A 23,500-nucleotide genomic window follows, 5' to 3' on the forward strand; every position below is an offset into this window, starting at 1 on the left:
TCAAACTTAGGTTTATAAATATAGTTGAACTGGTTAAACTTATTTAGCAGAGGAAATGCTCCAGATATGCATCAAACTTTGCAACAGCCTACCAACAAAATGTTCAAATATTCAATGTCTGGTCTTACCCCCATTCTGGGTGATGTAGCGCACCCACGGTAAGGCCTGGTAACCACTTTTCTCAATGATCTTCAGGTAACGCACCTGCAACAAGAAAACAAACAAACATAAGAGGTAAACAAAAAAGTGAGAGGTCACCTGAACTTTGTGAGACAGAGCAGAGTCATGGAAAAACTGAAAAACTAGTCAACTAGCCAAGAACCAAGCTGCAACATCATTGTGAACTGATCGACATTCCACGCCACATTTAAATGCTATACTTTTCACCACATAGACAGTCGTCCAAAGAGAAATAGTGGCCTCATATTGTTATACTGTACTACACAAACAAATTGCAGGACTAAATGCAGATGCGAGCTGGCACAGGCTGCTTGGGCCATCGTAAGACAGGAGTTCACCGTCCAGTCAAACCATCTCTCCAACCACATTTGTAACACTTTAAATAAACTTCCCACGCCCATGCTGCAGTTGTCAAGGTCACGCAAGTTCGAGTTTAAGAAAAAGTTTCTATTTGCATGCCTGTACATTAAATTAAGGCTCCATGCATCAACACACTTTAATACGCAAATCTGCGCACACGTGTGGGTATTTGTGGGTACAAAAAAAAAAACGCTCGAGTCGGTTTCGGTCAAGCACGTGCCTCGCACTACAACATTACAACAGCAAGCAGGATCTGGGTAGTGAGGAGCGAGAGTATCGGAGCCTGGGAAAGTTCATGTGTTCTTAGCCATGAGCAGCTGCACATGAAGAAGTGGTTAAGATAGGCACACAGATTGAGGAACTGGCACCTTCTGCCCCTTCGGTGACTATGTTGTCATGCTCATGCCCCCAACGGCCAACATTGCACAACCCAATAGATCGAGTAATTTAAAAACAAAACTAAAAAAGAAATTCATGTTCCCTCAGTGGCTCCTGAAAGTGCCTATGTCTGCAGTCTCCACTGCATTCCCCAGCTCACACAAGTCTCTGGAGATGATTTAGCAACAGCACTGGCATGCCAAAACTACACCAGTGCTCTTGCCAGTAACTGCATGTACCACCATGACATGCTAAGCTTGGCGTTCAAGCTGTGGTTCCCAGTAAGAGTTAATTAGTATGCTAGTTTATCTTAAAAAACACAGTAGGTGAAATGGATGGCACCCCTCCTGAGACATTTTAGGAGAGGAGAGATTTTTCCATGTTAAGAGAACCACTCCTGTCTCAAAGAATGAAAATAGCCATTCGCAACAACATGGCAGCCGAGCAGAGGTCACTTTTACGCAGGTTAAAAATGATTCGAGACACTGTAAAAACTGGTGTTTACAATTAAGGTATGGCAGAACACTCCTTTCCACATACACAGAAAACACACACACAGGCACGCACTCACAGAGTGGTGTCTCGCCTCACAGAGGCCGCCAGGCCAGCAGGCAGACAGACAGACAGACAGTCAGGAGTCTAAAACTGACTACAGACGCCTTCCATACTCCCGACTCTGACAGCTCTGAACGACGCAGCCAGGAATTATGGGTTGGGATTAAGTGAGGAGTTTGTGTTGAGTTTGGAGTGCTGTTGGTCTTTTTATGGCATTTTATAGTTGTGCGTACATGTGTGTGTGTTTATGTGTGTGTGTTTGTGTGTGTGTGTCCGAGAAATCTCTCACCTTCCATCAGTCCACCCCCAAACACACACACACCACCCACCCCCCAATCATTCACTCACACACACACACACACACACACACCCATCCCATGCCAACACACACATGCTCCCTTAGATTCTCTTGCACGATCAGTGTAAACTATGTGCTGCTTTTCTGGCAGTTCCATAGCAGTGGTGTCTCTAGGGAACAGTAGGGCCCTCCAAGCGTTCTGCTGGTCGGTGCTGGACACCCTCTCATTACTGCGGTGGTGTGTGCATGCCCTTGTCCACGGCCCGGTGCACTTCAGGGAATCTGATGGCTAGACACTCTCATAAGCGCATTGAATTTGATTAAGTGTGACCTGTATGACATATTTAGCAAACTTGTATGTACACACACACACACATTTCACTAAAAAGTGAATACCCAATCACAAGTGACTAAAAGAATGAACTCCATCCATCATGGCAGGAAGAAAAAAAAAACAACAAACCAAAACAAAAAACAAGCTGTTAAATGCTGCAAACATGCCTGCTTGTCTGGAGAGTAGCCGCAGGGCCCCAGCTCAGCGCTCCATGAGAGGCTGTGGTCAGCTACACCAGACTGCCAAGCAAGCACCTGATCTGGGGCCAGCCTGGGACGGCCTCCTGTCTCCTGACATGATGGGGCATTCCCAATTAGAGCTGGCAGAATTAACGTGGTGACTAACACACAAATACAAGTGTGTGTGTGTGTGTGTGTGTGGGGGGGGGGGGGGGGGGGGTGTGCATGTGTGTGCGTGTGTGTGTGTGTGTGTGTGTGTGTGTGTGTGTGTGTGTGTGTGTGTGTGTGTCTGAATGTCTGCCTCAGGACCATCAAACCCGTCGGCAGACAGCCCGACCACACACACGGAGCGGGGGGGTGGAAGATTATCAAAAAGCGCCTCGGCGGTTTCGCTCCGGGTTCTTGGCCTCTCTACTCAGAGCCTCCACTGGTGTGTGTGAAAATGGCTGCCAGTCGCCGCGGCGACAGCGGAGCTAACCTCGGTGAACTCCGGCTCAGGCCTCGTGTTCTCCCGCTATGCCGCGCTGCGCCAGTAATGACATGGTGAAAAATACGGAAAGTTACGAAAGCCTTATTTTTGTTCATGTTCCTTTTTTTCCCTTTTTCATTTGAAGACCTCAGCTGTACCTGCCAAAGAGGCACTGTGCAGTTGGAAGACTCGAGCTCGGTGCACCTGCCTTTCCACTGGTGCAAGGTGGATGGAATGGAACAGGAGAGCCGTGGAGAACAAACAAATAGACACACACACACACACACACACAAACAAATAATCCAAACTAACAAAAACCCAACATCCTTATCGACAGTCTACCACTGGGGAGCGCGGAGGACAGAAAAAAGGAAAAAGGGAACATACAAAGTGTGGAGGGGGGGGGGGGGGGTCAAGAAGAGGAAATCAATTTTAAATGGGTAAATCAGTGTCTTAATTTGATTAAAACATGACTGACTTTTTCATAACCCTGCCAAAAGTCCTTCCCATTTGCTGGCAGATTGGATTAAAACAGTGGTTTTCTGCCCTTGATTTCCGTGTGGGCAGTTTTAATACAACTTATTACTCCACAAAGGAGGAAATTCTGCGCTCCTCCCTAGCTCATTCTCTCCTTAACGCGGGGAGAAAATAAGATCACTTCTGACTAATTATCATTAAAAAACCAATGCAGAGCAAGGAGTTCAGCAGGAACGCAGGCACAGAGAGAGAGAGAGGGGCCCCTGGTCACACGCTGGGTCTCTGGACACACCGTCTGCTGTGTTCATGTTCCACAGGACAGGTGACATCTGACAGGCTGGATACGAGACGGCCTAATTCAGTCCTGGAGCTTTGATGAACTAGCTCTCCATGTCAGTGTTTGACATGTAATGGGCTTTTATGTGTAAGTTATGCTTAACACACACACACACACACACACACACACACACACACAGAGAGAGAGAGACAGGAGCTTATATGGAGTGATAGAAACACAAGCATACACACCTGCACACATATGACATACACTCACAAGTTCATGCTCACTGTTGGAAACACTAATAACCCATTCATGCCCAGGCTCACACGCACACACAGAGACAAGATGACTGAGTCCAGACAAAAACACACAGGCAGAGTGTGTTTCTAGCAGGCCGCAGTCAGAAGGTCCAGAGGATTAGGCAGTCAATTATTCGTCATCACTGATACATTCTTTGCTGACTTTTCTACACAAACCACTCAGGAACTAGGAGGCTTGCTCAATCTGTGACAGAACCATATGGATTCTGTGCATCATTGTCATCATGCCTGCACCATTCACAAGCACAGAGGAAACCGCCCAACAGAACTCACACTCTGACAACTGCTGACAAACCGCTGACAAACCTGCCAGCAATGTGTGGAACTCTGAGTCCAACTCTACCTCAGGTCAACTGAGCATATATGTGTGTGTGTGGGGGGGGGGGAGAGAGAGAGAGAAAGAGAGAGTACTGTATTTGGGTGAGTGTGTGTGTGTGTGTGTGTGTGTGTGTGTGTGTCCCAGCATGAAGCGGGTCGCGGGCAGTAACCTGAGCTGGAGTCCGCTCTTCTCCCTCTCCCACCTGCTCTCCACCAGATGTGGGTCAGAGGGGGGTCATTACACATTCAGTCCCGTCCAAAACACACAGATCTGTTTACACCTTCCCGTCCTGGACACAAGGCACGAGGGGTATACAGTGTACAGGTGCCAAGCAGGACAGCGCACTGGAAGAGTCTCCATTATCTCCACGCAGCTACGGCGCTTTCCTCCCAACATATAGATTATGCCCTGATGAAGCAAGCTAAAGCTTCATAAGTAACAGAAAATAGCCTTTGTGGTGGTGAAACTATACTAATCGCAAACATTGACCACTTTGATTTTCAGATTACCTCAACATCTCAGGAACACATTGGCAAAAACTGCACGACTATGTAGAAGACCTGCTCCGTGGAGCACGTTACAACACGGGCAGATTGATCACTCTGCCAGTTGCAATGGTGCCACCTTGTGTTTTGATTGGGAAGTGCTTACTCAGCCCTGCTCACAACTCAACTGAGAGAGTCAACAAGACAGCATGCGGTTTGTGCAGGCAAAATTATTGGGATAAAATTTCCCCTATTATTCTCTTATTTTTCCAGAATGGACAGGGCAATCCTGAGAAAAGAGCCCTTTAACAGAATATTTCATTGTTGGTCTACGTCTGTCCATTGTCTTTTTGACAACAAAACTGAGTCCCACTTTTCTTGTATACCATCTACACTGTAAGCCACAATTTATGGTTAAGGTGACGGGTTGGGCTTGGTTACGGTGATGAAGGTTCAGTAACTATTCAACAACGATTTTAAAGACTTGAATTTCAACAAACCACCTGTAATAGTCTCTGTAGGCAGACCGTCCAAGTGAAGTGTTAACCAAAAAGAGTTTTCCTGCAGATGTGTAGAGGTGTGGGAACTGGGCAGAGCCCAGACTGACCTGGATGCCAGAGGTGGTGAAGTAGGGGATCTCAAACTTCACGCTGATGGGCGGCTTCCCCTCCTTATCCTCAGCCTCCACACTGGGCAGGCCAAAGTGAGCCCGCATCAGGTACTCCTTCCCACCCTAACACACACACACACACACACACACACCACACACACACACACAAATGCACACATGAATACACACACACACAATCAACACGACCATAAGTTCTTGTTAATGACTGCTTTACAGAACTCTGCGGTAAGTGCCGACCAAACATGAGGTCCACGGAACAACACAATAATCCCGTCCAGCGACCGTCTACTCACAGGGAAGGACTTGATGGACCAAACAATCTCACTGTTCTCTGGTACCCACTTCACGCTGCCCACCGTGGTCTTGAACTTGGGCGAGTCGGCATCGGTGGGCACGGGAATGTGGATCTCGACATTGTTGGCGGTCGAGCGCCTCTTAAACTGGCTCTTCGCCTGGGTGAGGAAAAAAGGACACGTGTCAAGAAATACAAGTGCTTATGTCACTAACAACGAATAACAAAATCTACACAGGGGAGCATTGTTGCTGAGCTGGGGTAAGTTGGTGCTGCTGAGGTCATACCTTGATCATGTACTCGATTCTGCTATGGGAGTGTTTCTCAATCACAGACTCAATCCAGATCAGAGGCTTCACCTGCAAGTCAGAGAGATGGATCAACCCTCAACCGCACACATCAATGGAGAGATGGTACGTGGTGAACCACAACACAGATGTCACAGGGCTAAAGCACGATTGCCACCTACTGGCACTACTCTGTCATTACAGGCTTCCGTTCTGATGAGTTGGGGACAATTAACACTCCAACCAAAACAACACTTCCAGCTCATGCATGTGCATGCACACAAAAAACAGAGCTTGGGCACCAAAGCGTGATACGAACACTCACGTGCGTGTTGAGTCGATACGACATGAGCTCAAACTCGCCGTCAGGTGGGATGAAGGAGATGGTGCGGTCGTTCTCAAAGCGAGACAGACGCACACACTGGTGGAACTTCACATCCTCAAGCTCCACGGACTTACTCTTACCACCTGGGCCACACACACAAACAGGCAGACACACACACCATCCTTAACTACCAACAGAATCATTGCTACTGCTTACCACACACACACACACCCCTCTAGAACCCTCCAGAATTATTGGCACCTCTGCTAAAGTTGATTCCTTCTTCTCAAAATAAATTTGCTTCCCTTCAAGGTCCCTTCATCACAATAAATGACCAACAGATTATTTTATACTGGTTTTTAGTCAACTTTAGCAGATATGCCAATAACTCTGGAGGGTACTGTACGTACATACATACATACATACATACAGGCCAAACCTTTGTTCATCTGAATGCTGCTTATATACTGTCACACGTTTGCTTCAGTAGGTATACTATCTTTTCAAACACTCTAACATTCAGCATTACTACATCATCATATGATCAAGAAAATAAAATAAATAATAAACATTTTTTTCATGTAGCCATATTTGTGTTATTCTATATACACTCCATTTAAATGAGATAAGGTCAGCTTATTTATGCAGTCTAAGGTCTTGAGGCTTGACATCATACAGATCTGTTCTGTAAGAACGCATTTAAACATTCTAATGACCACAACGTAAAAAAAGGGACACCACGGTCATTTTCACTCCACAAATAGATTAATGTCCACTTAATTACTCCACTTATCTAAATGGCCTATGCAATGGCTCTGAATGTGAGGGCCATACGCCTGTCCCTATCTAGAGCATCTCTGGTGGACGTGGAGGCGAAGAGTGGAACTCACGGCCAGTGTTCTCAAAGAGAACCTTGTCGTTGAGGCCCAGACGCAGTTCTGGCATGCCGGACAGGAACACGCGCATTTTGATGGAGCCCACGATCTCGCTGCGGAGCACGTTGCCATTGGCGCTCACCTGCGGAAAAGAAAACAGCCAGTTGAGTGCTCCCTTCTCTGGCCTTGTGGTTACAGCCTATTTAACGCTAAATAGTCATGTCAAATAGTGCAGCGTCACAGGACTGTTCAACTGTGGCACAGTGGATGCTTGTGCATACTGGTTTATGAATACCATTTGTGGTCACATGCTTCAAGACATTAGAAAGGCATTTTTACTGAGCACAGAAATCAAATCCTGCACTGTGGAAAACAGCCCAAAAGAATCACCATCTTATATCGCATTTAAATTACAGAGATGCTAAAAATAAGAGCAGGGCAAGCTGTAAGGCTGAATCATATTCAATATTTACATCTGAATCACCCCTTGTTAGAGGCTCTCATGAATCAGGCCATTGTTGAACCAAACAGCCACAGAGCTAAACATGGAAACAACTAATATTCTCAGCAGTCAGCAGAGCCCATGGAGTTTACTCCTGAAATGACTGTTGTTTCCACACACTCACAGGCATGCATGCACACACACGCACACGCACACACACACACACACACACACACAAACACAAAGAAACAGTCTGAGAAACAGGAAAGGTGCCATCCAAGAAAAGCAGAAGGGCTTTCTAAAAACGGTCTTCCTACCAGCAGGTTGACCGACTCGATGACGTCCAGGAACACCTCGTTCTTCCTGTACTTGATGCCCTCTGACCTCCAGGAGACGGCGTTGGTGACAGTGGCGGGGGGGCGGGGAGCCCCCGTGTCCAGCTTGTGCCCCTCCTGAGTGATGTATCTACACACACACAAATACACACACACACACACACACAAATACAAACACACACACACACACACACAGTCAGTGAGAAATACAAGAGAGAGAGAGATAGACTGAAGTTTAGAAAGAGGAAAAGAAGTTTAGACTGATGACCAGAAACCTTCACAATGACAGGAATCTAGCCGACACACTGAGACTAACGGCAAAGACTTGGCATTCAGAGACACAACTCATCACTTCTTCTGAACCCCTCTTCACTGGGAGGGGGATGTTTGGAGCAAGAGGAAGTACGCCAGGAAGCCTAGCACTATTCACGCTAAAATAAGTCAGTACACATAAGCAGTCTCAAACATTAAACAGGATAGCCAGTCAGTGTTAACTGTTGACTCATGGGAAGCACACAAATATGTAGGCGAGCTAATCTCTCACTGTGCACCTGATTTGCTACAGAGCAGGTACTATGTTTCTTTACTGAGACTCTTCTCCCTCTATTATCTGAATAAAATTGCCACCATATTTTGGCAGAACTGGTGTTTTTAATGCAATCACTTAGTAGCCACACTTTATCACTCCTCTTTCAAGGAGCATTTACTCCTTCCTCTGTTCTTTGGAGTACAAAGACTCAGTAGACTCTGTTTGACCTTATGGGTCAAAGTGCAGCAGCAGAGCCCAAGGCTCCCTGTGGTCACAACTGAATGTAGCAGAAGGTGCACACACATCCAACTTAGTACAGGTGCAGGGTAAAGTTGATCCGTGAAATAATGAAATGTACCCGCACACTGTTGCTGCTGTTCCCGAAGTGATTTATTACATAACGTTTCGACCAATGTTGGTCTTCGTACGTTGGTCGAAACGTTGTGTAATACATATACTTTTCATTATTTCATAAGTCTGAATGTGACATGGCCACTCACTCCTGCAGGATTTTGCTGTCTGTGGTCTGCGGGTAGCCAAAGTCCATGAGCTCGTCCAGCAGCTCGTAGATGATGACAAAGTTATCCCTGATGCTCTCCTCCTCCAGCTCCTTGAAGTACTCTGAGAACACCTGAACAATGAACATGACCCGACAACAACATGAGGAGAGAACAAGCACTTTCCATAACGATAAGGCCAGAGGTCTGAGAGCATCGGCCAGTGACTGGTGGCACCGCTGATATGTGTCTTAAACTGTTTCAATTTCATTTCATCAAACTTGACCAGAGCTCACTTGGAGATCAATCCATACAATGCTCATGATGGGTGTCGACCATTTAAACAAAAGTATAAAGTAGGCTATAAACACATCAACAAACAGATTTGTTATAGATGACCATGCAGCAAGAACACCTGTAACTAATATTTCAGACACCCCGCCCTCAACCCATGTGCCCTTGTTCGAAGCAGCTCGCCCTGTACTTTGAGATGCACTGGGTTATGCAAAAGCACACAGCGTCTCGTTCAGACAGCTGTCAGAAAAACATTAACTGATGATTTAGCTGCTATAGAGAAATCATTGTTTGAGATGATGGACTTACCTGCACAATCTTGTAGAGGAAGGAGAAGACCAGTGAAACACAAGCATTCTTTTTCGACGTAGCAACAACTGGAGACAAGACTGGTCAAGGAGAAACGGTTTTAGGTACAAGGAAACTATACGCAACTTTGTCTGGACAAAGACACTCCCCACAGCATGCTCTACTGTATAAAATGAGCCACACAAACACCTGAGGTTGCTTCTACACACAGCATCATACAGTTCAATTAACACAGTTATTGGATGGATTGTGTGTGTGTGAGTTTGTGTGCGTGTGTGTTTCACAAGGGTGAAAAAACAAAACTCCTCGGTGACCACTGATGGCCATATGCCAGTCTGATCAGGCGTGAGATGAAGATTAGGATACGGTAGAGGTTGTTGTGCTTGATCCACATGAAACGCACTGCTCCGTGGGCCAGGATGGGCGAGAGTGTGCCCTCCTCCTCCTTATCCATTAGCAGGGTCATGAAGTGCTCGATCTCAGACATGTCCACATCGCCGCGGTAGTTACGGCAGATCAGCACCTGCACACAGGGACAAGGCTGCTGCTTTAGAACTGTGAGGATTAGAACCCTTTAGCTATGGCAGATCAGCACCTGCACACAGGAACAAGGCTGCTGCTTTAGAACTGTGAGGATTAGAACCCTTTAGCTATGGCAGATCAGCACCTGCACACAGGAACAAGGCTGCTGCTTTAGAACTGTGAGGAGTAGAACCCTTTAGTTAGGGCAGTAATGTTGGGAAACCACCTCCTGACAACCTATACAGTACAAACATTTAATGGTCAAGCCATATTGAGAAGAACGTCTGTGTTCCATCCTACAAAGTTTGGTCAGGCTAGCGATACTATTTTTAAGATATTAATGCCAAAACATGGCTTCCAAGATAAGGATCTTATTTTTAAAGTATATGTAAGCACCTGTAAAATCTGTTTCTAGTGTTTGTTACTGCACTGTTTGATTTTTGTCACTACAATGACTGCTGTGCAATGAATGTTGTGTAGGAATACTGTACATGTCAACCAATCAAATGTCTTTCTTTGCTTTTATTTGAATTTTATACTCAGCCAATGATTATTTGTTATTTGTTTATGCCCGCGAAATCACGGGGAATGTGAACATTCCATCTCCTCAGAAAGGTGAGGGCTCGTCAGTCCGGGCCTACAGTGTGAAGAGAGAGGGTGTGCTTTGCGGTAGTAGCTGGTTTTGTGGAGACCATTGAACGTGTGCTGTTCATAGGCCCTCAACTCCTTAGCTCGACGCCTGTTATCTCCTGCTGTGGAGAGGGACTCAATAGTTTGCCTCCGGTGCTGAGCCCACCGGCGGACCGTCCGCCCTGTTGTCGCTGGTGTCACATAGCTACGTTGGCTAGCTCAAGGCAGCTGCTTGCTTCCCGTCTGCAAGTACACCTCGCTGCAGCCTGCGGGAAGGCGAGGCTTGACACCAAGCCCCGCCCACATCCAACTCAGCCATGTTTTCTTTGCCTACGTCACTCCCCATACGCTTTGGCTTTACTACCGACAGGCCGGTAGCGAATTAGATTCTATATAGTATATTGTTTCATATTAGATGATAGAAACTGATGATGTAGGCTAAACACAAATGACATTTCATGCAACAACAGTGAATTTTTCATGTAGGCCTAGGCTAGTTACTGTAATGTGTACTTTTTCGTTCATTTGATTTCCGGCCTATGCACATTCAAAAAATTGGTCATTTTAAATATTGATGACAATGTGTTCAAACGGAAAACGAGCCATATTTCATTTAATTTAGCCCTCAAAGTAGAATGGTGTGTTGTTTCATTATCATGGACTATCAGTTTAACAGCAAGAATTCTCCATTACAACCAAATGTAGCCTACAAGGGGCGATTTCGCCTTATTAACAACAGCTGAACCAAAAGCAAGCATTGTGTAACGTTAACCGGTTAGATCAAGCTAGACATATCCTCATCTCAAATATAGGCTACTGCCCAGATAGCAAGCAGATATCGGACCACCGGTAGATAGGCTACTTGTCGGTCCAGCCCAGCGGACCGCGGTAGAACCGATGTGCAAAGCGGTCCGCCAGCGGCAGCGAAACCGGTGGGCCGCCACCAGCCTCTTGCCATCTGGGTGGTTAGCTTTGCTGGCTAGCTAGAGAGTTGTTGCACTGGTTTGAATCCACAGTTTACGTGTTGAATTAAAACGTGTTTTGCAGTAAGTTGCTTTGTAGAATGTAGCAGCTCGCTCAGTCTCGTTGCGAGTCCTGGCTCTTTCTGCTGACTCCCTCTCGCCGCCAGCAATTTTAAACTGCGTGACGAAATACAAAAAAACATGGCTGACTTGGATGTGGGCTGGGCTTGATGTCAAGCCCCGCCTTCCCGCAGGCTGCAGCGAGATGCTCCTCCCCGTCTGCGCCTGGACAACGGTCGTCGGCTTGGCTGAGTGGAGTGAAACTGTTTCGTTCGTGAGTACACTTACACCAGGGGTCTCAAACACCTGGCCCGCGGGCCGGACGTATGTCAAAATAATAATGTAATCCAGCCCTTGAGGCCATTTTTAAATGCGACAAACAACGATACTGATTAAAGTAGACGATAGATCCAAGTACGGTGACAAATCTCATTTCCTACTCTGCTCCACTATGTGCTAGACATCCAGAGCTTGATTCAAACCCAAAATCGCTGCGCAAAGTTTTCAGAAAATACTTGTATTACACGCGAGAAACACAAAGACGTGCATTTGTAATGACGCGGAAGCGATGCAGGCCATAGTTTTGCACAAATTGAAGCAGAAATAGGCCTACACCTAATGTTGAAAAACGTTCACGTGTGATGAAGTCTTAGGTAGGCTATGTTATTCACCTATTCTGATTCTGAAGGAGAATATCCTTTTGGAGATTATGATCGATCATCTATTGACAGTGATAGTCACAGTGCGTCTGTGAATGGAGGTGCGTCTTTGCGTGTATACGACGGTGTCCACTAAGCATACCATGCTTATTTCGACCCTCTGCCCAACATAGCTTGGAGTTTGCAGTGGTAATCGTGTCCGTAATGGACGTGGTACAGACAGCAGGGCTAGTAAAAACAGGGCTCTAAAGAACTACAAAGTCACCCGCAATATGATGCGAACTTCTGGGTACTCAGATTACCCGCGATAGGAACTGATTTGACCAGAATAATTGAAGGCCTTGTGGTTTAGTAATACATCACTAAACCATATACATCTTAGGTGTTGGTATACATCTTAGGTGTTTTCCTGTTAATTTGTTATGTGGGTAATATGAAAAAAAGGAAAGTAAACCTGCTCAAATATGTTCATCCAGTATTTACTGAAAGGTGCATAATTTGAGGTGCTTGCCATCCAGTGATGGGTACATTTACCCCCTTCATAAACTTTTGTTTATACTCAAAGATTTTTATATTTACAGTAGGACTGTAAATATACCACTTTCAAGCCATGGCCTTTTGAAATTTTGATATAAAAATCCAATGGTGTTGCTTTCTTAACCCTTAGAACCCTAAGCTGTTTTTAGGGCATTTTCACTACCTTTATTCATAAGGATTTATTCTGGTCATTGTAAGTGCCACACACACATATTATATATTGTTTTTTTCAGCCGAGTCTAGGCTATCCAGATCTGCCATCATTTCATGTATTAGTACTAGCATTGATTTTATTTTGATTTTTAAAGAATTAAAATACAAAAAGCGTATTATAAAAATTCTTATATTTTTACATGTATCTCACCACAGCAAGCTCATAGCTCTACATGCATTTCATGGCAGACTGTCCTGAATCTGGCAATATAATTGCCATGTTGGAGGGATACTCTGGGGCTGAGCAATTTACAGAAATATGTGGTGTGTGATTTACGGAAATAAATGCCATTTTTCATTTAGTGATGAAAAATTACTTTTCTGCGCTCCATATCTGTGACACGAACTGATCTGACCTGACTTGACCCGAGTTTGCGTGTTAGCCTGCGTGTATGCACTCATAATGATTCTCAACTTTTTACTGCATTGTCATAAACAAAGTAATAGCAAAAAAGGTGTTTCTTTGTTGAACAAATTGGGATGCAATGTGAGCCTTGAATTGGATGCCATGCAGGAATTTGCTAGGATCTCAAAACCGGATTATGAACATGCTCTGCCATAGAGAAACACACGATAGCGTTGGATTATAAACATGCTTTGCCACAAAAACAGACAAAAACGTGGGGTAAGTCCAGCTATATGAAGTTATTATTTTACTGTCACTTCGTCTGTTTTATAACCCAGAAGGATGTACTTGGTATCAAATGATAGCTCTGTATCTCCTCTTTCATCTGACATGCATGGCATATCTATCCGATCACGGGTCCGCGAGTAATTCAAACGAGAGTAATGGGTGTGCAGCGTTGGTTTGTGTACCTGACATTATTATTTTGCAGTCACTTCGTCTGTTTTCATAAGCCAAAGGATCGATATACATGGTACCAATAGATAGCCCGGAGTCTCCTCTTTCATCTGATATGCTTGCCATATCTATGCGATCACGGGTTCGCGAGTAATTCAAACGAGAGTAATGGGTGCGCAGGTGAACGCAGAGAAGTATAGACTGTAAATATGATGCAATTTGATTTAATTTCAAGATTTTTTAAAATTTTCATACTTTAACGTACAGACAAGTGCGTGGTATTGTTGGAAAGCCCCACTTCTGCCCTGTCACGCTATAAAGGTTTCATCTCGCGGCGATGAACAGTTCCGGAGCAATGTAACAGAGAAGAAAGGGTGTGTTTTTTGACGCACTTTGTGTTAATCGGGTTCTAAGGGTTAACCCTGACACCTAGTTTGCCAGGTTTAAAAAAGTTATGAGAGGAAAATATTTTTATTTGGTGTGAAACACACACATACCCGTTTTTATGCTTTTTGTTTTTTTCAGAATTTGTATTAATATTTATCATTATTTTATTTATAAGCTAAGGTTGCTAGGTACAGCACAGGTGTCTAAAACTAGATAAAAACACTTGCACTTTCTGTTTGCAGTTTTGTGTGGTATTTGAAAAAAAGAACATTGCATTTTCAGAAATAGCCGGCCCTCCAATCAGATGACGTTGGCAGAAGTGGCCCCCAGTTCATTTGAGTTTGAGACCCCTGACTTACACTGATACACACACACACTGGGTTTTCGCCTCAAGCGACCGGTGAGTCGCAGCGGTTGCTGCCCCGCCTGCAGCTAAGGAGCTGGCATTCTGTGCACCAACGAGCTCCAACGGCAAGCCCTTGGGGGGGGGGGGGGGTTGGGTTATTTTATTATATATAATTAATACTATTGTTGTGATTTGTGTATGGTGATTTAATTTGAGTTGTGTATATTGTATTGTCTCCCAAACTGTTTGGCTTAAGCTAACTGTGTTGGCTAACCATTAGCTAACGTCGTTAACCTTAACGTTAGGTTTTATCCTGTTCCACTTGAGTGAATTGTTCGCTCGCTGGGTTGACACTTTTATTCCGTGGCTATTATTATTAAATAAATATTTGATTATTATATTACATTATTTCCAGGGTGTATTGGCAATTAATTGTGACTGCATTCCCCACTAGTGTTACACATTCATTCTATAATTCTTATTCTGTAGAAGTGCATTATACACAAGCTTTAAGGTAAGTGTAGTATTTTTACAGTGGAGGCACCACGCTATTGTTTATTGTATTTAATTGTTTAATAGCCTACTGGTATTCAGGAATTGTCAGCCAACTCGCCATTTAACCGCTGTGACCTCGGGATCCTGTTTGCGCCATTGTTTATACTGATCGTAAGTAGTGCCTGTGCACACCCATTAAGAAGGGGTTACATATATTTTTGGGGCTTTTTTGCCTTTATTTGGACAGGACAGTGAAGAGTGACAGGAAGTAAGTGGGGGAGAGAGAGAGATGGGGTGGGAATCGGGAAATGACGGCAGGTCAGATTCGAACTTGGGTCCCCGTGGGCACTCAGACCCGTACATGGTACCGGCGTTGCAGCCTGCTGAGCCACAGCGCCCCCCAAGACGGCATTTTTGAGAGTGTAATAACCAGTCAAGGGCAAAAAAATATGAAAGCATTGGAATAGCATGTCGGAGTTACTAAAAATAGACCACAACGCATCATGGGACTGAGGGACTGACCGGACAAGACAGGCAGCATCAGGTAGCTTACAGGTAGCATAAGGCTTATGCTGAAAGTCCTGCATTTTGTGCCAAGGTGCAGCCTGAAACAGGTACACCACTGAAGCATTCAATTTGCTGCAACAATTCGTTTCCACAATAGAACAGGTATAGCCAGTTCAATAGACCAATCAATATAACTGGCTAGACCGAGTATGGTGGTGGTGGTAAACTAGATGTGTCTTCTAAAATTATTTTCATGCTGCGCGAACGGAACCCTTCAGTTGCATGCCTGATGTAGCCTGCCTGTAACTTATAGGCTATGCCTAGTATGGAGCAGTGTCCACGGACTTTGCCAATAGCACTGAAATTGGGCAGCTTTATGGAATGTGCACCAACCAAGCAATAGCGATCTCATCAAATTGGGGGAAAAGACTGACTGTTAAAAGTATAACAATGACATAAACACTGTGTTTCAATGCAATCTAAATTTACAATGGCTGATTAATAATGCAGTTTTCAGTAGCCAACATGGCCTACTTGCTGTGTTAGTCAGTTAGTTTTGTTTACGCGTGATAAAGGTTGCTAAGGACAAACATATGCCGTCAACCCACCATGCCATGACTGTTGTTCACATAACTGAGGATGGCAGATAAAAATGTAGATGTTGTATTTGAATCACTTACAGCAGGGGTGTCCAAATTATTTGACTCAAGGGCCACATTGGGTTTTGGCCAGCGGGCCACACAACAAAAAAAATAATGTGTATACAGTGGGCAGTGCTTCGACTTGGCCAGCTTCACTGGCGGTCCGCGCGCGGGATCACGCGACTTTAATTTGTATTTTTCCAGTGACGCTGCAACGACGCTGGAACAACCCAAACAACCGGTAGATGTCTCAAGTGAGCAGGGTGTCTCGTAAAAAGAAATGGAGCCTGGAAAACCCTACACAGACTTCACTACAGACTTTAGCAGACTGGTTTAGAAATAATTTAATAGCCAGAAATACAGTGATGGCCAAAAGTATTGGCACCCATGCTAAAGTTGACTGAAAAGAGGAATATAAAATCATCTTTTGGAAATTGATCTTAATGCCTTAAGTGAAAAATGAGGAAATATCTAACCTTTAAGGACACCAATTTTCTTAGTGAATGAATAATGTATCATAAATAAATAAATGTTCTTCCTTAAAATACAGGGGTCATAAGTATTCCCACCCCTATGTTAAATTCCCATAGAGACAGGCAGATTTTTATTTTTAAAGGCCAGTTATTTCATGGATCCAGAATACTGTGCATCCTGATAAAGTTACCTTGGCCTTTGGAATTAAAATAGCCCCACATCATCACATACCCTTCACCATACCTAGAGATTGGCATGGGTGTTATTTCAGTTAGCCTATTAGCTGGTTTGATTTGCATTGAGCTCAATGAGCATCAAACCAGCTAATAGGCTAACTGAAATAACATGAACCAAAAGACATATAGCCCAGCAGCAATCTAGGGACTGTTTGTTATTTATTGAAGGGGCCACCGGAGAAATTTTGAGTGCTTCAGTCAAAAGTTGCATGACCCTCCCTTGCCTGCTAGAAATTGTTCAATGACCCTCCGACAGAATTGTTAAAAAAGACACGACCCTGCCAATTGTTGCTGTCTTCCGCCCGCGCTGCTTTGCGCCACAGCTACACACACTGTGATAACGTTCTTAAATCAATCTTTCCCGTGAGCTTGCATGCTACCAGTCCTTCCTTTTCAAATGTGTTGCGCCTGTGCACAATTTCACAAATAATCATATGTGATTAATAATATGACAAATAATCCCTGTGCACGGGGACCGAAACAATGCATGCCCACTTTTTCCGTGTTTATCACATATTTTAACTTTCCCCCGCTGTCTTGCCGTTTTAATGTTTTCCCGTAGAATATCCCATATTTTAATACTCTCATAACAGCCCTGCCATCGGGCCTGTCTCTGTGTTGCCCTGTTGCTACCCCTTGCCCTTCCAATGAAATTGATGTCTTCAAATCATCGTTTTCCTTGCTTGAAGGCGAACTTACTGTACGTTTTGTATCATTTAAATGACAAAGTAATTAATTTTGTTGTAGAAAATTAATTTCTTAAGAAATACTGTTCAACAACATTTGATGTTGTTTAATTCATTTATAAATGGTGCACTGTCACTTACCTACCACCACAAATAGAATTCAATTCTGTGGGAAACACTGTATGATAAACTAATAAATGCTCGGCGGGCCGGATTAAAGTGCGTGGTGGGGCGTAGTTTGGACACCCCTTCCCCACAGTCATTCTACATGTATTCAGACCAATCACCAGGCTTAGCAATGAAAGCACTGAGCATGTTTGGAGCACTCGATGTAAATTCAAATCGCAAACTCAGAATGTAGTTAAAACAGAGTTTAGATGTTCTTCTACTCCAGTGTACTCTACTCCACATTTCTATGCTGTTACAATAATTTTCCACATGAAGTTGTCCAGCCACAGTGTCACGCCCTCTTTTGTGACATACACTATTGGACAAAATATATTATGCAGGCGTTACTTTTGGAACCACCTAAACCTTATGTAGACAAACTTTGAGCAAAATCTGAGGCGGTGCGGTAACCATTTTCCTGAATTCTGTCTGATTTGACACTGAATGACCTAAGAGCATAAAATCCCCAACCAAGAATGTACAGCTTAACAGCTTAGTCACGAGACAGGCCTATGAAGCCTCCAGCCTGAAGTTTCTCATACATCAGCATCAGTCCTGCACAATACAGTCATGCATACTACTAAAAGAAAGACTCATTTCTCACAGAGCTGTAGAAGAAAATGCTTGACAGTTCTGGTTTTGCAGACACGTGTAGAACTGTTACATTTACTGGTCACATAAATTGACTTGGTTGTATTTGTGCATAATGTACATTAGGCTAGCTCATTTACGGTCAGACACATTCTCAGGACATCAACATTGTATCCTGACCCCTGAGAAATGCATTCTCTATATTAGCAATGGTCATACACAAACAGATAATATGTATAACTGATTTCAGCTGAGCCTTAATATTTGACATCTAGGCTATATAATGTCCTATCAAAAGAAGGCACTACTTACAAAGAACTGCGGGTGTATCAGTCTGGTTGAGTCTGGTTTGAGAATGAACCACAGCACTAAAACAGCTCTGGTTGTGAATAGAATAGAATAGAAACTTTAATTGCCACACAACAATATTGGCGGTATTTTTTCAGGAGTTCAGGAGTCTAATTGCTGAAGGGTAATTGTAATTGCTTAAAATTGCCATTTCACAAAGTGTCCATATTGGTACTCGATCTCAGTGCAGCCTGTGACACTATCGATCATACAATTCTTCTTCATCACCTAGGTAGCACTTAGAGGCACAGTTCTCAATTGGCTTTCCTCCTATCTTACTGGAAGATCACTTTCTGTTCCTATTGGCAATTTTACATCTGATGTAGTTGACACTTTGTATGGGGTACCTCAGGGGTCAATTCTTGGTCCTTTGATTTTCAATCTGTATGCTCCCACTTGGTCTAATTGCTGAAGGGTCATTTTAATTGCTTAAAATTGCCATTTCACAAAGTGTCCATATTGGGGTACCTCAGGGGTCAATTCTTGGTTCTTTGCTTTTCAATCTGTATGCTCCCACTTGGGCCTATCATTTAGCAGTACAATATTTCTTATCATTCATATGCTGATGACACACAATTATATATTGTAACACCCCCAATTATCACCACTTTTGTTCAGAAATTCTAAAACAACAATGTTTTTAACACTTCAAAATAACATTTGATAAATAACGGGAGCATTTACTGCCTGAAATATATGATTTTGTTTACCACGCTCGGAGTTATAGTGCTGGCCTGATGGGTCGCCTATTTACGCCGTTGCAACGGCACATGAACGGTTAGACCGAGAATTCTCGTCCACTGGAGGTCCAAGCGGTTGTGTACAGCGGTAAAACGGTTGTGCCTTACAACACTGTTTACAGCTCTTCGAGTCAAGGTAAAATCTCATTTTTGGTACATAGCTAATTTAGATACACCTATGGTGTGGGTGGTTGTGTTTCTTTAGGAGTCCGCCGTCTTGGTTTGTATATAAATGGATATTAAGTGACACATACACGCAAGATGGCGGAAATACGGGACCGACGGTAATAGGAGGAGTTCCGATATCTGTTTCTTCCAATAATCCTAGTCCAGTGAATGACCTCATCCAATGCATTTCTGATAATAAAACTTGGATGGCCCAAAACTTCTTAAAGCTTTTAAATCATAATAAAACAGAGATGGGTCATTCCACATCAATTCAACCAGGGCAGGCCCACGCACTTAGGTCTCAAAAAATTCTGAAAAAATTGCCAGGTGTACCAACCCAGGAGACACACTGTAAAATTATTTTTATGTAAGAACAATACTTTCCAAGATACAGCCAGTTTTACAGGGGGAGGGGTGTCGATTTTGTTCAGCCTCTTTTTTTTGTCAAAGTTCATAAGCCCATAGCATAAGAACTAAACCATGTAGGAGGATCAAATTGTGCATGCTGGTACATAAATAGGAATAGTATGTAGCAAAAGCATTTGGTCTGGATGATTTTGCATGGTCATAGCTGTCCCTCAAAGTTGATCAAAATTTTATCTGAGTTTTTGGCTGGGCTCTGTTTAGGCCTTCAGAAGACATATTTGTACACAACAAATGCTCATAATTTATTTTCCTTATTTAGATAAGTAGAAACACTCTCACAAAAAGCAATGAACAGAAAATAAATTCCTTCAGGATCTGAACAGCAGACCTCACAAGTCTGAAAAATCAATCAATTTGACATGCAAATCTTTCTTTTTTATTTCCCACCCTGAACATGGGAAAAATGCACCATTGAGATCAATATGTTTTGTATAGAGTAACCACAGTTGGCACTAAAATCACTGAAATTGATATCAGGTACTCTCAGGTGATCACGTCAGAGCAGAATTTGCCTTTGGTTATACTCTTTACATCAATGCTATACAACACACAAAATGCACCATTGAGATCAATATGTTTTGTATAGCATTGGTGTAAAGAGTAAATAACCAAAAGCAAATTCTTTTTCAGAATTTTTTGAGACCTAAGTGTGTGGGCCCTGGTTGAATTGACGTGGAATGACCCAGATTCTTTTAGTAGGTCCTAAGGTCTTGAGACGTTAATTTCATTCGTTGCTAACTCCCCTGTCTATAAAACCGTGTGAGAATGTCAGAAATGTAAACTTATTTTTGTAAGCATTTGGTATTCAATTATTTTTTTTCTTTACATACTGATACATATATCTATATATATACACACTGAAGTACTTTCACATAGATTTTCGAGTGCCTACTAACTACCCCACATACCATTTTCATCCTATGAAAATGACCGAACACAACCTCCCTTTGTTTAATCCTTAAAATCGTCAAGCCCATAATATGTGGAGAGATCATATATTGGTGCAACATTAATGAAATATAGTATGTAAAGAAAATAATGATTGATACCAAATGCTTACAAAAATAAGTAATACTAACTTTAATGTTACTCTTTCTGTACCTTTTTCCAAATCTAGGGCCTTGTAGAAATGAGAATCCCGTACAAACTTTAAATGGTCCAGTTATACTGAGAACATGTTTGTCTTCCACCCTACAAAGTTTGGGCTGCCTATGAATAATACTTTTCATTATATTAATGCCCAAACATTGCTTCAGGCTGTAAAACTGAAGTAATTTCAAGGGCTGAAAATAATATGAAGAAATAGGACTTGAACAGAAATATTTTGGTTTTGGGACCCGTTCTTGATATAGACACCGTCTGAACAAAATCTGAGACAGTGCAGCAACAACCTTATCTGATTTGACACAGAATGAGCCTATTATTAGCTTTTTCTAATTGCGGAGTTCCCAAAACCAAACACATCTCTCTCCTGGTCCTTTGACTGTATTAAAGCATCAAGGTCAGCCAGGCATAATTTGGAAAATATGCAATCAGACAACAGCATACAAACAGATCTTTCTTCTTTCTCCCACCCACTGATTAGATCTAATGACCTCTCTCTTCTGGCCACATAGCCTTTGATCCCGCCACACATATATGGTTGTAATGGTTCAAATGAGAGGCATGGATTATTGCAGTCGAAGCACAATACATCCCTAAAAAGAGTCTTATCTACCTTATGGATTTCAGAATCTGTACTCACCTGCCTTACCTGAAATGTGTGCAATTTAGGATGTAAACTCTGATTTACATGTACGTTGGGAAACTTGTTGTCTTTACAAGGTTTTGTTTGACTGCCAAAGAGGTGGCTTCATGGATAAATTGATTGATTTGTGATACATAAGCAGTACCTAAACATGGATCAATCACTTACACTGGGTGCCTAAAGGATAAGTACACCTTATTTAGATATTTGGGAATATCCAAAATCAGGCACCAAAACACATACCTTCAAACCCAGAGACACAAATGCCCATGCATCATCTGAGCATCAGGTGTGCAATGAAAGGCCTGATCACTGTAGGCTAACGTTTTATAGATGTAGACGCCCTCAATAAAAAACGGGCATTGCATGCTAGTGTTAGGCTACTTTTATCAACCTATATTACGGTTATCAATGCAGCGCGTGTTATTCAACCTCTTTCTAGCAGGTGCACCAATATGGAGCATCATTCATGACTGCTAGCTGGCTATCTAGACAGCAGCTGTTAATTAGATACCAAAAGTGATACAGGTGATGGCAAATTAAACTCACTTCCAATGTCAAGTGACAAGCCAATTCGTTATATACGGAGTTATCATGCAGTCCAGTCAATACTACTAACATCCTGGCTACAACCATCATGCTAAACGTAGACAACCTAGATTACGTTGGCAGGTTGGCTGACGTTGGCAGTGTCAACACAACGCTAGCCAGCTACCTAACTAGCACGCTGATGTATGTCAACGTCAGCTATCACACTTCTCGCTATCGATAAAATGTTCAAAATAATGTCAGAACACAGATGCGTGTTTAACTCGATACACGTAAAATAGTGTCATTTTAGAATGGTAGTCTATCTTCTAAACCATGCAAGTCAAATACATCATTGCTGCAATTGTCTGACCAGAGCGCGAATCCATTACAGACGGCTATCGTAAATGCAGGCTTTTAGAAGCTAGCTTCTAGCTGCTTAGCTTAGCGATATATACTATTAGCTTCTTGTCAACGTCCCGTTATCTTACCTTGCCTTTGAGATCTAACACATATACGGCACTTGCCGACATCTCGGGCGTCTTCGTTCGCTTCTTAACGAAGCGATTATAGTAACCTTGTTAAATGATATCTTGTTTTTAAATACCAAATATCTCGCCAAAATGGACCATCGAAGTGTTTCTCAAATAATTTTAAATCCTGTTTTTTCTCAATGAGGAAAGAGATGCAACCGGTTTTCTTCAGCTGACATTGCGTGTAAATCCAACCAAAAGCCTCGATACCGCCGTCCATCGTTTTGGAATGAAAAGTGCATGTAAACGACTAGGGCACATCGACAGATAGAGAGAAGAGGTTTGTAACAGTTCCCAGACCCAGAAGACTCAAATGTTTTTGTTATTCTTATTTTGGGAAATGTAGAACTAGGATTCATACTGGCAGAGGGACATCTTACAATATCGTATTTTGGGGAAATTTGGAATTAATTTGGCGGACACTGCTTTAACTCTAAGGACTCCTTAGGGGTCGTGGACAAGATCACCTTGTTGATCTGCCTTGGTGTCAAACCTATTGAAGGCTGTAGGCCTACTGAGTGGGCCTTTACTGTGTGATAGGCCTATTAATAGTCAAGCTTAAACTGAAATGTGAAAATGATGACAAGAGTGTAGAGCGCTAGTCTAGGCTACCATTTGATTTTACCAACATGCAGTCTGTTGTT

General features: G+C 43.1%; 1 protein-coding gene across 3 annotated transcripts in view; it reads right to left on the reverse strand.

Moving 5' to 3' along the window:
- The window catches only part of ap1m1 (adaptor related protein complex 1 subunit mu 1), a 28,191-nt gene extending 5,169 nt beyond the window's left edge, over positions 1-23,022 (reverse strand). For all 3 annotated transcript variants that reach the window (XR_006033957.1, XR_006033956.1, XM_042103503.1), the window contains exons 1-11: positions 22,815-23,022; positions 9,817-9,973; positions 9,451-9,518; positions 8,851-8,981; positions 7,804-7,951; positions 7,060-7,186; positions 6,170-6,312; positions 5,845-5,916; positions 5,559-5,717; positions 5,242-5,367; positions 129-204 (exon numbers count right to left, since the gene is read on the reverse strand). Coding sequence is in view for 1 of the 3 variants with exons in the window: in XM_042103503.1 (XP_041959437.1) it covers positions 129-204; positions 5,242-5,367; positions 5,559-5,717; positions 5,845-5,916; positions 6,170-6,312; positions 7,060-7,186; positions 7,804-7,951; positions 8,851-8,981; positions 9,451-9,518; positions 9,817-9,973; positions 22,815-22,856 (1,249 nt within the window). In the remaining 2 variants the exon portion in view is untranslated. The remainder of the gene's footprint in view (positions 1-128; positions 205-5,241; positions 5,368-5,558; positions 5,718-5,844; positions 5,917-6,169; positions 6,313-7,059; positions 7,187-7,803; positions 7,952-8,850; positions 8,982-9,450; positions 9,519-9,816; positions 9,974-22,814) is intronic.
- Positions 23,023-23,500: the final 478 nt, after the last annotated feature.

Source organism: Alosa sapidissima, chromosome 1 (genome assembly GCF_018492685.1).
Source record: "Alosa sapidissima isolate fAloSap1 chromosome 1, fAloSap1.pri, whole genome shotgun sequence".
NCBI lineage: Eukaryota > Metazoa > Chordata > Actinopteri > Clupeiformes > Clupeidae > Alosa > Alosa sapidissima.